This window comes from Rhodotorula toruloides (genome assembly GCF_000320785.1).
Source record: "Rhodotorula toruloides NP11 unplaced genomic scaffold Scaffold32, whole genome shotgun sequence".
NCBI classification, from domain to species: domain Eukaryota; kingdom Fungi; phylum Basidiomycota; class Microbotryomycetes; order Sporidiobolales; family Sporidiobolaceae; genus Rhodotorula; species Rhodotorula toruloides.
The window spans coordinates 94555-108249 of NW_015622992.1; the positions used below are offsets into that span (position 1 = coordinate 94555).

General features: G+C 62.8%; 6 protein-coding genes across 6 annotated transcripts; 3 read left to right on the forward strand and 3 right to left on the reverse strand.

Moving 5' to 3' along the window:
* Window positions 1-396: 396 nt before the first annotated feature.
* RHTO_05383 (uncharacterized protein) lies at window positions 397-4093 on the forward strand (the record flags this gene model as incomplete). Its single annotated transcript, XM_016419045.1, has 3 exons — window positions 397-526; window positions 829-1443; window positions 1500-4093. The coding sequence occupies 3 exons, from the start codon at window positions 397-399 to the stop codon at window positions 4091-4093; spliced, it is 3339 nt and encodes a 1112-aa protein (XP_016270130.1).
* A 195-nt stretch (window positions 4094-4288) lies between these two features.
* RHTO_05384 (uncharacterized protein) lies at window positions 4289-5250 on the reverse strand (the record flags this gene model as incomplete). The annotated part of the gene is made up of 2 exons (XM_016419046.1): window positions 4289-5067; window positions 5127-5250. The coding sequence occupies 2 exons, from the start codon at window positions 5248-5250 to the stop codon at window positions 4289-4291; spliced, it is 903 nt and encodes a 300-aa protein (XP_016270131.1).
* A 445-nt stretch (window positions 5251-5695) lies between these two features.
* Window positions 5696-7359, reverse strand: RHTO_05385 (syntaxin 5; the record flags this gene model as incomplete). Its single annotated transcript, XM_016419047.1, has 7 exons — window positions 5696-5746; window positions 5812-5866; window positions 5946-6312; window positions 6524-6602; window positions 6684-6887; window positions 6963-7009; window positions 7125-7359. 7 exons carry the CDS (start codon window positions 7357-7359, stop codon window positions 5696-5698), a joined length of 1038 nt encoding a protein of 345 aa, XP_016270132.1.
* A 774-nt stretch (window positions 7360-8133) lies between these two features.
* Window positions 8134-10477, reverse strand: RHTO_05386 (protein phosphatase; the record flags this gene model as incomplete). Its single annotated transcript, XM_016419048.1, has 6 exons — window positions 8134-8281; window positions 8341-8456; window positions 8519-8679; window positions 8739-8826; window positions 8922-10256; window positions 10415-10477. The coding sequence occupies 6 exons, from the start codon at window positions 10475-10477 to the stop codon at window positions 8134-8136; spliced, it is 1911 nt and encodes a 636-aa protein (XP_016270133.1).
* Window positions 10478-11048: 571 nt separating this feature from the next.
* RHTO_05387 (uncharacterized protein) lies at window positions 11049-11804 on the forward strand (the record flags this gene model as incomplete). Its single annotated transcript, XM_016419049.1, has 3 exons — window positions 11049-11286; window positions 11359-11523; window positions 11581-11804. 3 exons carry the CDS (start codon window positions 11049-11051, stop codon window positions 11802-11804), a joined length of 627 nt encoding a protein of 208 aa, XP_016270134.1.
* A 344-nt stretch (window positions 11805-12148) lies between these two features.
* Window positions 12149-13034, forward strand: RHTO_05388 (uncharacterized protein; the record flags this gene model as incomplete). The annotated part of the gene is made up of 4 exons (XM_016419050.1): window positions 12149-12395; window positions 12463-12544; window positions 12602-12937; window positions 13025-13034. 4 exons carry the CDS (start codon window positions 12149-12151, stop codon window positions 13032-13034), a joined length of 675 nt encoding a protein of 224 aa, XP_016270135.1.
* Between the last annotated feature and the right edge of the window lie 661 nt (window positions 13035-13695).

Consider the following 13695-nt stretch of genomic DNA (forward strand, 5'->3'; position numbering starts at 1 on the left):
CCGAGAACGCCTTCGTCCCCAGCGCTCCTTTGCCGTCCTCACGACACGAGCGAGCCTCGCGCGGCCGTCCCAAGCGGATGCGGACAATCCAGCCAGCCTCAAGCACGGTCTCCAGCGGTCCACAGCATCGTCGAGAGGTGTAGAGCGTTGGTTGCGGAGTTGGCCTGTGGGGACGCTCCAATTTCGCTGGCAGGTGTGGTCAACTCGCTCCGAGTGCTGCGGCAGTGGATGGACAAATCGTAGTACACTATCGGATAGCAGTCCATTGTATCAGCGCTGCCTCGGCGGGTGTTGCAGAGTCTGGCCGGAAACAAGCTCGCCCAAGTCCTCCTCGCCTGACAACCACGCTGACAACCTCGCTGGCCTGGGCTGCACCGACCAGACTCGCCCGCCTGAATGTCTACGCTCCTCGTAGGGGCGGGGACGGGCGCGGCCACCGCTCTCTCGTTCGCGCCCGCGACCGTCCAGGACCTCGTCCGCGAGTACTGGACCGCCGCGCTCGCGCTCGTCGGACTCTGCCTGCTCGGTGAGTTTGCACACACATATGCGTTTGACCGCGAACAGCTCGGACTGGCAGCGACGGGCGGGGAGGACACGGGCGTGTGAGCGGGTGCGGCTTGCTCGAGGATGGGGGAGGAGGCGGCGATACGAGCAAGACGGCACGGGCGGGCGTGAGATTGCACGAGCGGGCAGTACACGTGCTGGAGGACACGCAGGCCAGCACGGCGCACGTCCAGGCGTCCAGCATCTCTTAGTGGCAGCGGGCCCACCGCTCGCACTCTCACTTGCGCTAACTCGCCGATTCGCCCGGGTGCTCTTGCCTTGCAGCCTACGTGACGAACCCAGGCCCGGCATCGTTCCGCACGCACTTGACCTCGCTCTCGTTCCACACCCACCTCCGCCGCCTCTCGTCGTCGCCCTCTCGGCCTCCGTCGTCGTCTCGATCATCCTCGACTTCGGCCCCCGACGCTGCGAGCGCACCGACGACCGCGACAAACGGCAAGGAATCGCTACTACCTACGACGCAGAATGCGAAGCGGAAGGGAGCTGCCGCTGACGCCCGACCAGGCGCCAAGTCGACGCCTCCCTCCTCCTCCGCCGCCGCAAACCGACACATCCTCTCGTTCTCGAACCGTATCAGCCTATCTATCCGCACGCCATCCTACAAGTTCACTTCATACTATCTCTTCAGCACCGTCTATGTCCCCTCGTCCCGACCGGCAACGCCTGTCGCGGGATTGACGAAACAGCAGCAGATCCAGGCGCAGCGCAAGCATCCTGAACTGAGCGCCTTGCTTGGACTCGGTGGCGAGTTGTGGCTCGGCATCTTCGGCAGGTGGTATGCGTTGAAGTGGTGGGACAACGAGGTGTTTGAGGAGGAGGAGCGTAGGGGCAGGCTCGAGAAGGGCGTCAGGGACATGATCGTCGAGGACGACGACAAGGGTGCGTGTGCGTTCGTCATCATGCTGCTCGCATGTACTGACGCCAGCTGTGCGCAGAAACGGAGTCGCCTTCGTACTCGTATCCTCCCTCGGCCACCGTCTCTGGCTCTTCGACTCCCGCCTCGCACCCGCTCTCGCACAACCCCTCAGCTATCGACAACCGCACCTCGTCCCCTCTCGCCCACTCAGCCGACTCGTCCATCCCTCCCTCCCCAACCTCCAAGACCTCCCCCGCCGCCGCCCGCCTGACCAAGCGCGTCTTCCGCGCCGGCCAGCGCCGCTCGAGCCCGACCAGTCTCACGCGACTCAAGACGAAAGCCGAGCATGCCGCGCGCGAAGCAGCAGAAGCCGAGCGCGTCGCAGCGGACGAAGCGGCTTCGGCTCTCGCAGCTGCGAAAGAGGCGTTCGGTGGTTCTTCTGGTTCGGGCTCGGCTGGGTCTGCGGGGATGGGCGGCGAGGCGAAGGGCACGACGGATCCGGTGTTGGTCGAGTTGCAGGCGCAGCTGGACGAGTTGAGGGCTTCGGCGGCCGAGAGTGAGAAGCGGTTGCAGGACGAGTTGGAGGTGTTGAGGGGCAAGAAGCGCGACGAGGACGCCTTTCGCGCAGAGTTGAAGCTCAAGACGAAGGGGTTGGAGGAGGCGAAGCGTGCGGCGGATGCGACGAGGGTCGAGGCGGAGAAGGAACTGAATGAGCGAAAGGTCGTCATCAAGGAGGCGCAGGCGCGGGTTGACAAGGTGCGCGCGGAGATCAGGGCGCTCGAGCGCAAGGGGATAGAGGCGATCGAGCGCAAGGAGAAGAAGAAGCGCGAGCGCAAGGAGCGCGAGAAGAAGCTCCGCGAGGACGTGGGCAAGAAGCGCGACGAGCTCAAGGACAAGGAGAAGGGGCTCGAGGAGGTCATGCACAAGATTGCAGACATGGAGCGTAAGCTTGAGGTCCGCAGGGCGCTCCTCGCCGGTCGTCGAGCCGAGTTGGCGCAGTTGGGCGTGGCGGGTATGCGTGGAATGGGTGGTTCGCAGGGTGCTGCGCCGATTTACGGCGTCGCTGCGCCTCTCAACGGTCCGGCGACGGCGACTCTCGGCGGCGTCGGCGCGATCGCGAACGCTTTCGCCGCTCCGCTCGGCCAGGGTGGCTACGGTCGCCGCAACTACCCCTACGTCCACCCGCTCTCCGCCAACAACTCTCGCCCGACCAGCATCCGCTCTGGACACTACGACCCGCACACCGGGGCGTTCCAGTCAGCTCCCTCGTCTCCTACGCTCTCGCACCCTGTATCACCTCTCGACGACCCTTCACCTTACGGCAACGCCAACTCGACTGCCGCAGACGCCGCATCCGGCTGGCCTACGTCCTTCCCGGCCGCACCGAACGGCACCTCGCACGCCCTGCCGCACTCGAGCTTCCTCGAGCACCGCTTGCAGCACCGCGCCGCGAATGGCGGCATCGGCGACGACGACCTCCCCGCCCAATTCCTTCCCTTCGACTTTGACGGTCTCGCACCCGGCGCGCAAGACCACTCGCCGCCGCCTCGCTCGGCTCGCTCAGGCTCGGCGGGCGACAACTCGCCCGGTGCGAACGTCAACAAGCCTGGACGCGCGCTCGCCCTCCCGATGCAGTACCTCGACTCGGGATTGCTCGCGAGCGGAACCGAGTCGCCTGCCCTCGACGGCCCGTTGAGCCCGATGACGCCGCATCAGACTAGCTTGATCCCGAGCCAGCTCTTCCACATGCTCGACGAGGACGACGACGATGACGGCTTGTTCGTCATGCCCGATTCGCCGACTTTGCGTGCCGGAGTTGGCGTCACGTCGCCTGCGGACTGGCAGGGACTGGGACTCGAGGTCGACGAGATGGGTGTGTCGAGGAGGTCAAGCCAGGAGAAGGTTGCGAAGGAAGAGGCGGCGAGCGAGCCGAACGGTGTCGAGGCGGGTGCAGCTGCAGTTTCCCCGAGCGTCCTGTCCCTCCGCGCAAACGCCTTCTCGCCAGCTCTCGCCGCGCCGTCGTCCGCGACCACCTCGCCTCTCAGCCCGCCGCCGCATTCGCCCTTTGCACCGTGGGCGACCTCGTCGGACGTGTCTGTCGGCGCTGGAGTCGTCGGCGACGGCGCTGCGCACGACCTTCCCCCGCGCAGCCTCGCTCCCGGCGTCATGCTCGCTCACCGCCTGTCGCCCTCTCAAGACCTCGGCGACGACCTCCCTCGCGCCGGCTTGTCCCTCAACCCGGGTGCCAAAGCGTTCGCGTTCCCGCTTGTCAACGCCGCGCACACTCGCACGTCGTCGGTTCCTTCGCCGCCAAGTCTCGCCGCCGCCGTCCGCGCCACCCGCTCGGGGACCGTCTCGTCCTTCCCCGGCTCGTCGCTGCCCTCGCCCGTCGGTGCCGGCGCATCGCCCTCGATCACGCCGTCGTCCCTCGCCGTTGAGCCGCCCGTTAAGTCTCGCATGGACTTTGCGCACTCGTCCGCCGGTCCCGTCGGCTCGGCCCTCTTGTCGGCGCGCCTCTCGCCCGGCTTCGACTGGCCACAAACCACGAGCTCGCCTGTCTTTGCGGCGCCGAATCTCGCGACGTCGACCGCTCCCGAGGCTGCGACCAAGACTGCGCCGTCGTCCGCCTTCAATCCGTTCGACGACGACGAGCTGCTGGGCCCATTGCGGTGAAGGGGGAACGGGTGAAGCTTGCTCTCGTGCAGGCGAAGGGTTGTAGCGCATGCGAACGGGTTGTAGAGCTTGCAAGGCTGGTCTTCCTCTCACTTCGAACCGCTCGCGGTCCGCTACCTTTCAGTTTTCCGCTATCCATGATCGCTTTCGCAGCCCGCGAGAGACCAAAACAAGCCTATGCATTGGCAGCGACTGCTACGCTTCCGCCATCCACTCGACGAGCACTCCTCGATTCGCCGCATGTCCTTCGACAGTCGACTTGATCAACTCCGGCTCGCACTTGTCGAAGGGCCAAATCATCGAGCCGAGAGTACCTTTTGAGAGGATGATGCGCCTGAGGGAAGGGAGGTTGCGCTTATTGGTGAGCGGGATGAGGTCGTCGTAGTCGAAGCGTGCGTCGGCGATGTCGAGAGAAAGGAGAGACGTCGGGAGGCAGGTGTGCAGGGGCATCGAGGGCGTTCTGGATATCCACTTCGGCCAGAGGCTTCGCTCGCCGCTGCCGCAGGTGAGCGCTACGGCATGAAGGTGGTCGAGTTCGGCGGCCGAAGCGAGAGTTGCGGAAACAGCCGCGAAGAAATTGCCGGCGCTGCTGATTGAGACCGCCCGAGACATGATGGTGAGGCTGCGCAGATTGTACAATGCGCTCAGGTCGAAGTCGTCGGCGCGAACGAGGATAGAGAGGTGAGTGAGGGTTTCTTCCGAATCGATGGTCAAGCGGTCGAAGCATGAAGGGCAAATGCTGATCTCGACGTCGAGAATCGCTAAGTCACTCGGGAAGATGGGAGAGAGATGCACACCGGCAGACTTGCGCCCGCCGAGAAGACGCAGCTCGCCCTGCGGAAGGAGGCGTGCCCGCTCGATATGCCAGTCGTTGAATTCGCCCGCTTGATTCGACCGTACTGTGAATCGCCTGAGCGTTTCCCGCGTCGCAAAGCCGACATCCCAGAATCGTCCCTTTGCGATTTCGACGAAGTCTGCGGGAATATCGAACGCTCGCACGCTGGTCAATTCCCGCAGTGCTGCGCTGACACACCACAGTCGATACGAGTCGCAGCGAGAGAAATCCAAGGCGACTTCTTCGATGAAGGGTCGGAACTCTGGACGAAATGCGAGGTGCGTGAGGAGGCGATAGGTCGGAGAATCGCGATTTGTGGCATCCCGCGCCGCGATAGAGATACGCCGATACATCGCTCGGACGGAGAACACGTAGAAGCGTCTGCATACGAGGCAAAGGCGGCTGAAGTTGCGCCGACGGTCGTCGAAGTCGTCCGGAAGGAACGAACTGATGAGGTTGAGAACTTCGTCGGGAAGGCTTGGTGCTGCGCGCCGGCTGATGTAGTCGCTGCTGTCATACGAGTCTGTGTCGCTGTCCGTGTCTGAGCTGCAGGAAGAGCGGGACATGCTGAGCGCGTGAAGCGAAGGAGGGCAACCAGCGAAAGCGGTGCGTGACAGTCGCACAAGGCGTTCGCAGTGTGCTTGCTGTCCACCAAGGAGCTCTCAGTGTGTGCAAACTACAAGCGGAAACGCCCAGACCGAGTCGCTATCGAGGGAGAGAAGGAGTTCGCGGCGACGAGGAGGAGGAAGACTGCAAGTTGCCAGCAACTACGACACGAGCACGAACAACAGGAAGAAGACGAGAATGGCGCCAAAAATCTGCAGGAGGCGAGGCGAAACCCGTCAGTATGCGAAGAAGCGGCGGTAGGGGAACTTGGGCGCACCTTGAGCATGAGCTTGCGGTTCGACGAGACATTGGCGTAGTACCGCAGGAGCTCGCTATCGAAACGACGACGAGTCAGCACGTTGGCGCGAGCTCGTCGTACGGAACGACGAAGAGCAAGAACGTAGAACGCACGACTGGGCACCCGAGATGTTCGTCGCAATCTCCTCCGTGTCCGCGTCGATCCTCGTCACCTGCTCGCCCTGTATCGCAACCATGTGTGCAAGCTGCGAAAAGATCTGTCCCAGCTCGGCGACGGTGCTCTCGATCGTCTCGATCGCGCTGCTCCTCGACGAGAGGTACTGGTCGTCGCCCTGCTGCTGCGCCAGCTCCATCTGCATGTACCCGCCTTCTGCGGCACCGAGCTGGCTGTCGGTTGGCGTGCCGAGATCGAGAGCGAGGAAGTCCGAGTTGCCCGCCGGCGCCTTGCCCTTGCCCTTTCCTTGCGAGTCGAGGATGCTGGAACCGCCCATGGACGATGGCGGACGATAGAGTGGAGAGTCTGTTTGATAAGTAGATGCGTACGGATGAGTCGAGGTGGTGCCGGATGGGTGTGTTCGGGATGGAGATTGGGAGGGAGGGACGCCGCGAGAACGAAGGACTTGGTGTGAGCAAAGGGTTGCCACGCGCCATGACCCGCGCCGTGTCAGCGGCAGGCGGAGAAAGACTCGTTGCTGGCAAAGCAAGCGAGACGAAGCTAAACGAAAGCTCACCTGAAGGAGGAGCGTTGCGAGGGTTCGAGGCGCCAGAGTACGTAAACTGCTCTGTTCGGTCGCGCGACGCCTTCATGTTCTGAAGAATCGTCCACAAAGGTCATCAGCATGTTGTCTCGGGCAAGTGGATGCACTGAAGCGCAGGCAATCCTCCACGCACCTGAGTCCGGATCTCGAGAACATCCTTGAATCCGATCGTCGTGTCCGCAAGCTTCGTCTGCAGCATCGTGACAACGTTCTTGTTGTGCTCCGACACCTGCTTCCCGCCCGCTCCCGCGTTCAGGTTGGACTGTGTGAAGGCTTGAAGCTGGGCGATTTGTTGGTTGAGCGCGGCGATGTCTTGCTTGATGATGTATGTGAGCTCCTGCAGAGCGCGGCATCGCGTCAGCATATGCGAGGAGACTTTCGAAAACCCTGCAACGGAGGAAGCGAAACGCACGCTAATCTCGACAGGTCGGTCGTCGAAGAGCGTCTTCCGCTTCGCGACTGTACACAGCGAGAAAAGCAACTCAGTACGTGTGTATGAAAACCGTGAATGATCAGCCAGCTCAGCAGGCCAGCCTCAAACCCTGAGCGAGCGAACGAAAGCGACCCCACTCACGTTGCGCGAGCTTCTCGAGCTTGCCCGTCGTCGCCTGGATATCCTTTCCAATCTTGGCCGCCATCCTCGCAAACTCGCTCCTCTGCGCGTTCCTGCCCTTCCCGCCCGCTGCGCCCTGTGCGTTCGAGCCATTCAGGAGGAGAGGCGCGCCGGATGAGGACGAGGCGGCGCGGAAAGCGGCCGACTCGACTGCTGAGCGGAACTCGGCGGTGCGGTCGAAGTAGGGTCGCGACATGCTCGGGCGTGCTCGTCAAGCCGGTCTGAGGGGGAGAGAGAGTCGCGTCGAGAAGGCGAGATGACGAGATGGTGTGCGTGTCGACAGCAAGGGCGAGAGAGCGGGCTGGTGTGTGTGAGAGCTCTACTATTAGCTGAGGCAATGCACAAGGCGGTCAAAGAACAGCAGCAAGTCGAGCGAGTGTGAGTGGGAGATCAACAAGCAGGAGCGGTTCGTTCGCGATGAAGGCCGACGGCGATAAAGCTTTCTGCGACTTTGTGAGCCCGTAGAAAGTGGGAAGAGAGCCCTTCGAGCCCGCCGATGAAGCTAAAGAACCGCGCGATGCATGAGGAGACACACGAAACGGATTACGGCGAGGAGAGGAGAGGACGGGGAAAGGAAAACGACAAGCACACAGTTGAGGGCACGAAAACGAGTGACTGAGGGTGAGGAGACGTAGACCGAGCTACGCTGGGGGCGGGACGGAGGAGCGGCAGGCGTGTATGCGCTTTTGACGGCCCGGATGAGGCGGGAGAGAGGTCGAGGGGTATGGGTATCCTGAAAGGGCGGGAGCCGGCAGAGTCAAGCATTAGAAGTAGGTACGGGTGTGAGAAGGTGAAGGGGGAAAGGTCGAAAGTACAGGGCGAAAGGCGGAATAAGGTCCGTAAGGAGGCGGGGAGGCGAGGTAGAGGTTAAAGCCCTCGGGAGGTTGCAAGGGTATCGTGAATGCGGGGTCTGCGCGGGCGAGACGGGCCGAGTACGAGACATGGGCGGTGGCGGCGAGAGGTGAGTCGTCTAGAGCTGCTGGAACTGGCTGTCGGTGCCGGTGGTCGCTTCCGCTGACTGCGGCGGGTACAGGTTCGCATCGAGCACGCTTCGAATATCCTCGACGGCGCTCAGGTCGGACAAGAAGGGGATGAGGTCGGTAAGCTCCGTGTCGTGGCTGCACGGAGCGAGTTGCCGTCAGTAAAGCGAGAGGGAGAATAGGACAGATTCACGCACGGGTCGTTGAACCAGCTACTGATCGGGACGGCGTTGTTCGGGTGGAAGACGTAGCTGGCCGGCGAGTTGTCGATGATGATGCAGTCGCCAATCGGTCGACCAAGTTGCGACAAGTCCTGCGGGAGGTCTCGAGTGTCAGCGATCATCTCTTCCAGCGGTTCAAGGAGCGCGTGCGCACCTTGACATAGTTGCCCTTGTTGTTGTAGCAGCTCTCGCGGAAGAGGCGGTGTTTGACGACTCGGTGGACGTCGAGCTGGTCGAGGACGGGGTCGGCGTACTTGGACAGCGACGCGGTGAAGACGACGATCTCGTAGATGTCGCCCATCGCTTGCAGGAAGGCTGTGCAAGAGAGTGTGAGCGTTAAGGAGAGAAGGTGAGCTAGGGTCGGTGCAACTCACCATCGACGCCCGGCCGCTTGATCACGTAGACGTTGTGGAACTGGTTCTCGATCTCGACGGGGACGACATAGTCGGCTTGGTGGACCATCTGTGGAGGAACGGAGGATCAGTACCGTCGCCTCGCACCGAGACTCGTTCCAGCTGAATGAGCCTGCGGCCTCGAGAGGCATGCATCACACTCACCTTGAAGCTCGAGTGGACGAGCGTCTCGTCGAGATCGAGCACAAGGCACTTTCTGCCGTGCATGTCGGCCGCGAGCTCCTCCAACAACGGATGCGGCAGGCCATCCTCGCCGATCGGGATGCCCACTCCTCCTCGCGCGATCAAGCCAGCCTCCTCGTCCTCCTCTTCCTCATCGTCGGATACGTCCTCCTCATCCTCATCCGAGACGTCTTCGCTCGACGTCTCCTCCGCGCCGGCAACGACGATCCCGCCGGCGACCATGCCAGGCTCGGGAACGGACGTGATGATACCGTCAGTCGCTGCGCCGCCTCGCTTGCCGCCCTTCCGTCGCTTCGAGCGCGACGTAGGAGTAGGCGGATGAGGGGCAGCCTGGCCGGGAGGGACGACGGCGCCAGAAGTGACGCCTTCAGTCTCTTCCTGCGAGAGTACGACACCGCGCTGAGAAGGGGAAGACGTAGGAGGAGGAGTAGCGACGGGAGTGTCGGCGGGAGTTGCGGCGGTCGTGAGGGGTTCGGTCTGGGTGGGCGTGAGGGCGGTTTCGGGCTGGACGGGCGAGAGGGCCGCCTTTTCGTTCGCCTCCTGCTCGGCCTCCTTCGGGTCCATCGTCACCGCGTCCTTCTCGTCCGAGCCGGAGCCGGAAGCGTTCGCCGAAGCCGTGTTGCGCTTCTCCTGCTCCTTCTCGACGATCCGGGCGGCGGTAGACGGTCGCTTCGGCAGACCTGTCGACTCGTCTTCGTGACCTGTCGAGCCGACGCAAGGGATGCAAGCCAGGAGGAACGAGAACGGGCCCTTTCGCTTCTTCTTGACGGTGTTAGGCGCGGTGCGCGAGGCAGAGGGGGCGGGAGCAGGAGGCGGGGCGGTGGTGGACGAGGTGTTTGCGCGAGGGGACGAAGTAGATTGTGCGGTAGTCGTGGTAGTGGTTGCGCCGGTCGCAGCTGCAGCCTGGCTCGTGCCGGTTGCCGCACCGGTAGACGGACCCCGCGTGTTGACAGTCGTGTCAGTCGGCGGCGCGGCAGCTTTTGACGCTTCTCCGGTCGACGCAGTCGTCGGGGAAGTAGTCGCAGCCGCATCAGCACCACCCAGCGACGCCTGCGCCGCTGCGTCGTCCACCTTCTCGACCGATGCCATATCCGATCCGCCAGCCAGCGTTGTCCCCTCGCTCGCGTCGGTGTCCTTCTCAGCGGTTCCTCCAGCAGCCATCGAGCTGCGTCGCGAGGCGGTCGACGGCCGCTGAGCCGCCTTGGGAGGCCGCACGGGCTTCGTGCCGGGAGGGTTGGACGATGTCGAGGGGATGGCGGGGACGACAGGGGCAAGCGCGGGCGGTCCGCTGGCGAGCTACAGGTAGCACAAACTCGTCAACCGTCAGCAATGGCCCTCGCACGCCCTGTGAGGGCAGGAAACACAGGTGGGGAGCGAGTCGGTGGGGAGGTGGTGTCGAAACAATGGCGACCTTCGCGCGCGAGGACTGGGAGAGATGCTGAATCTGGACTCACCGAGTCTGCAAGCGACGTGGACTGCACTGGCTCGTCGACCGAGGTGATGGGGTTGCTCTCCATCCGAGGGCAGCGACGTGAAGCGATGAGGCGGACTGAGGGGTCGCAACTCGCGATTCGCGCGTGTTTGCGAGGTGTTGGTGGGTCTGTGGGTGTCTCTGCACAGCTCAGAAGTACCAGCGAAGCAGCACGAGCGAGTCGAGCGGTGGATCGAGGTCAGAACACCGGACTCGCCTCGCGAAAGGAGGGTTGACGACGACACCACCCTCGCGCTCGTCTGAAGGCTTCGTGATCGCTTATTCTGGGCCTACAGAAGGCTTATACCGGAGCAGGCCAGCTCGCGGCTGTCCCCGTGACGCACCCTCCCGCCTCGCTCCTCCTGCCCTCGCACACCCTTGCACACGCCATACAGGCGTCTGAGTGGCGATTTGATCAGCGGCGGTACTGCTGAAGGATTCTTCGGCTGCAGAGGCGGTCGAACAGGTGCCTGGCGCCATTACTGCGCGCCTCCAGCGTTCTCCTCTCCTCCTCGTCCCGTTGCCTCGGCGTCCTCACGCTTCTTGACCCCGACTGGCCATCCCTTGCTTCATTTGTATTCTCCAGAATGGCGTCTCGCTCCGACCGGCCTCGCATCATGCCCGGCACAGGCGTCTTTCCACACACCTACCTGGTCGCAATTCGCCTTCTCTTCGCCCTCGGCACAGTCATGTGGTACTCGGAGTTTGAGGCCATCTATCAGACGTTCAGCGGACTTGAAGAGGTGGCGGACGAGATGATTGAGGCTCTGGGCGAGGACGCATGGAACCCGGCGAAGGCTCGAACGGCTTTGAGCGAAGGGTCCGCCGAGCGCGAACGTTACGTGGACTTTGCCAGTGAGTCCCATCGCCCGCCCTATGGCCTGCGAAGTCGGGACTGGATTGACCTGACCGACGGTTCCTCCGCAGTGCCGGTCCTCATGCGCCGCCTCGTGATCCAAGGCTTGTACGGCACCGACTTCCCCAATTCTGCGCAATACGAGGACGTCGACCTCAGCTCCATGCCGTCATTCTGGCGTCAGAAACCGATCCGGGTTTCTTCGGGAAAACACTTCGACATCGTCCAGCGCGCTCGTGAGTCGCCGCCTAGTCCTTCTTTGCGCGTCGAAGCTGACACTTTGTGTCGTCCAGAATACCTCGGCGAAATCGTCCACAACTATACCTGGCTGCACCGTCTCGACGACGTCTTGCAGCGAGCGGTGGAATCCGCTTCGACTTTTCTCCAAGGCTCAATCGGCCGGCCCGTTCCGCGGCACAAGGACGACGACGCCTACGTTCGTACACAAGGACCAACGCAAGATGAGGACCGGGCAAGCACGGTTAGCGGAAGGCAGCAGCGCGGATTGCAGAGGTAGCCGCACCCGTCCTGCACCTCGTCATCGGCGTTCCTGAAGCCTAATCCGCTCGACATCTGCGCGTCGTTCAGACTTCCTGCTCTGCTCTGTATTGACCGTCCGGACAGCTACGCCGCCGTGTGCTCGCGTCCTTGTCCTGCGTACTTCTCTGCGGCGAGGCTTGGGGACGCTTCTGCTTCGGCTTGGCTCGTCTCGATCAGAGCTGGATCTACAGGACTCGTTTACCTGGAGAGCACTCCCTTCGGTCCGCTTCGAACGCAACCACCGCGCGCACTGACCTTCCCAGCTCCTGTTCCCCGCTCCTCTTCCTCCTTCGTCTCGCTCTCTGCGCGCTGCATACCGCCATGGCTAGCGAGAAGCATCTGCTTGGCGCGATACCAGCGCGCGCGATCTTCACTACGCGCGCAGGGCTCCTCATCTACGCCTGCCTCGTCCTCCTCGCCGTCGAACTCATCCTCTGCGCCCAATGGCTTGAGTCTGACGTCGGGCGTCCTCAGGCGCTCCTCCAGCGTGAGGGGACCAGCAGGGTGGAGACGCTCACTGGCATCGCGGCGCATTGGGTTTACGAGCTCTTCACGTCCATCAATGGCGGTGAGCGGATGCCGGATGCCTCTCCCACGCCGTGACGAGCCCGCTGACTGGCCGCGTCGTTCTGCAGGCCGTTTGATCAAAATTCTGAAGCAGCGCTATGCTCCCGAACCGCTGTACATGCCGCCTGAAGGCGTTCCCGTCGCAGCAGGGTGCGGACCCGCCTGCTGCTCTCGCCCTGTCCCTTGCTGACATACTTGTCGCCACAGTCTCTTACTGATCGACTTGAACTGGATCGTGATCTGCCCGCTCATCTTTGCGACGGTCTCTTCCGTCCTCGTCTTCGATTCCGGTTTCTGGGTCGCAGCGCTCGGTTGCATTTGGGTCATCGCGCTCATCATCGCGCAGAATCTCTACCTGCTCTCGCACTACACGACTCCTTACCAAACGGCTACAAGCCTCTACCCGGCCTACCTCTGGCACCAGCCTCTCGCCATTCATGTCCTCAACCGCACGTATCCCAAGCGTCTCTCCAACGGAGCGAGAATCGAGCTCGAAACGAATGACAAGTACACTCAGATCTGGCTCGTTGGACGCTGCAAGTCGTGGTTGGGTTGTGAGGCGTCGTCTTCCTTCGCATCTCGCTCGTCGTCGAGCGCGCTGAGCTGACCCGCTTGCCTGCCTCGCTACAGAGCGTACTAGCAAGAACTCGACGCGAGGTATTACAGCAAGTTGCAGTCGATGAGCGCGAGGGCGAAAAGGGCGGAGGAAGAAGTCGCTTGCTCCGAAGAACGCTTTAGTACCGTCTTTACCGAGGCCGCCGTCTTTCTGTCATGTTCAACGACTCCTCAGCAGCGTCGCGAAACCGGGACTGGCCGAGCTGCGAGCGCGCACGATCGATGAGACGAATGTAGAGGAGACGAGCAGAGCAAGCGGAAGCAAGGATGAGGCGACCTCAACGAGCTTTGGATACCAGCTTCCCCTGGTCTCGCGCTAAGCGATCGTTCTGGCGGGGGACACCGCAATCCGATTCAGGCACTAGAGCAAATGCCTTCCGCCAATCTACACACACCCTCGATTCTCGTGCTCGTCGAACCCGCCGTCCCGCGCAAGTCGCTGCCTACGACGAGAGAGTCCAGGGAGGCAGCGAGGGGCACTTTATGCACCAGCACGTGGGCAAGGAAGCAGGCAGAAGCCGGCGAAGCAAGCAAGAAGCAGGGAGGGACGAAACGCCTTCAGGGGCGTTAAGAGCGGTTCCGACTCAGCCAGCTGCACGAGGCCGCAGCATCCCCAGCCGCGACGAAACGCTGTCCCGCGCATGAACAGGCTTGGATCGGCCGCGACCAGCCTGCTCAATTCGAGG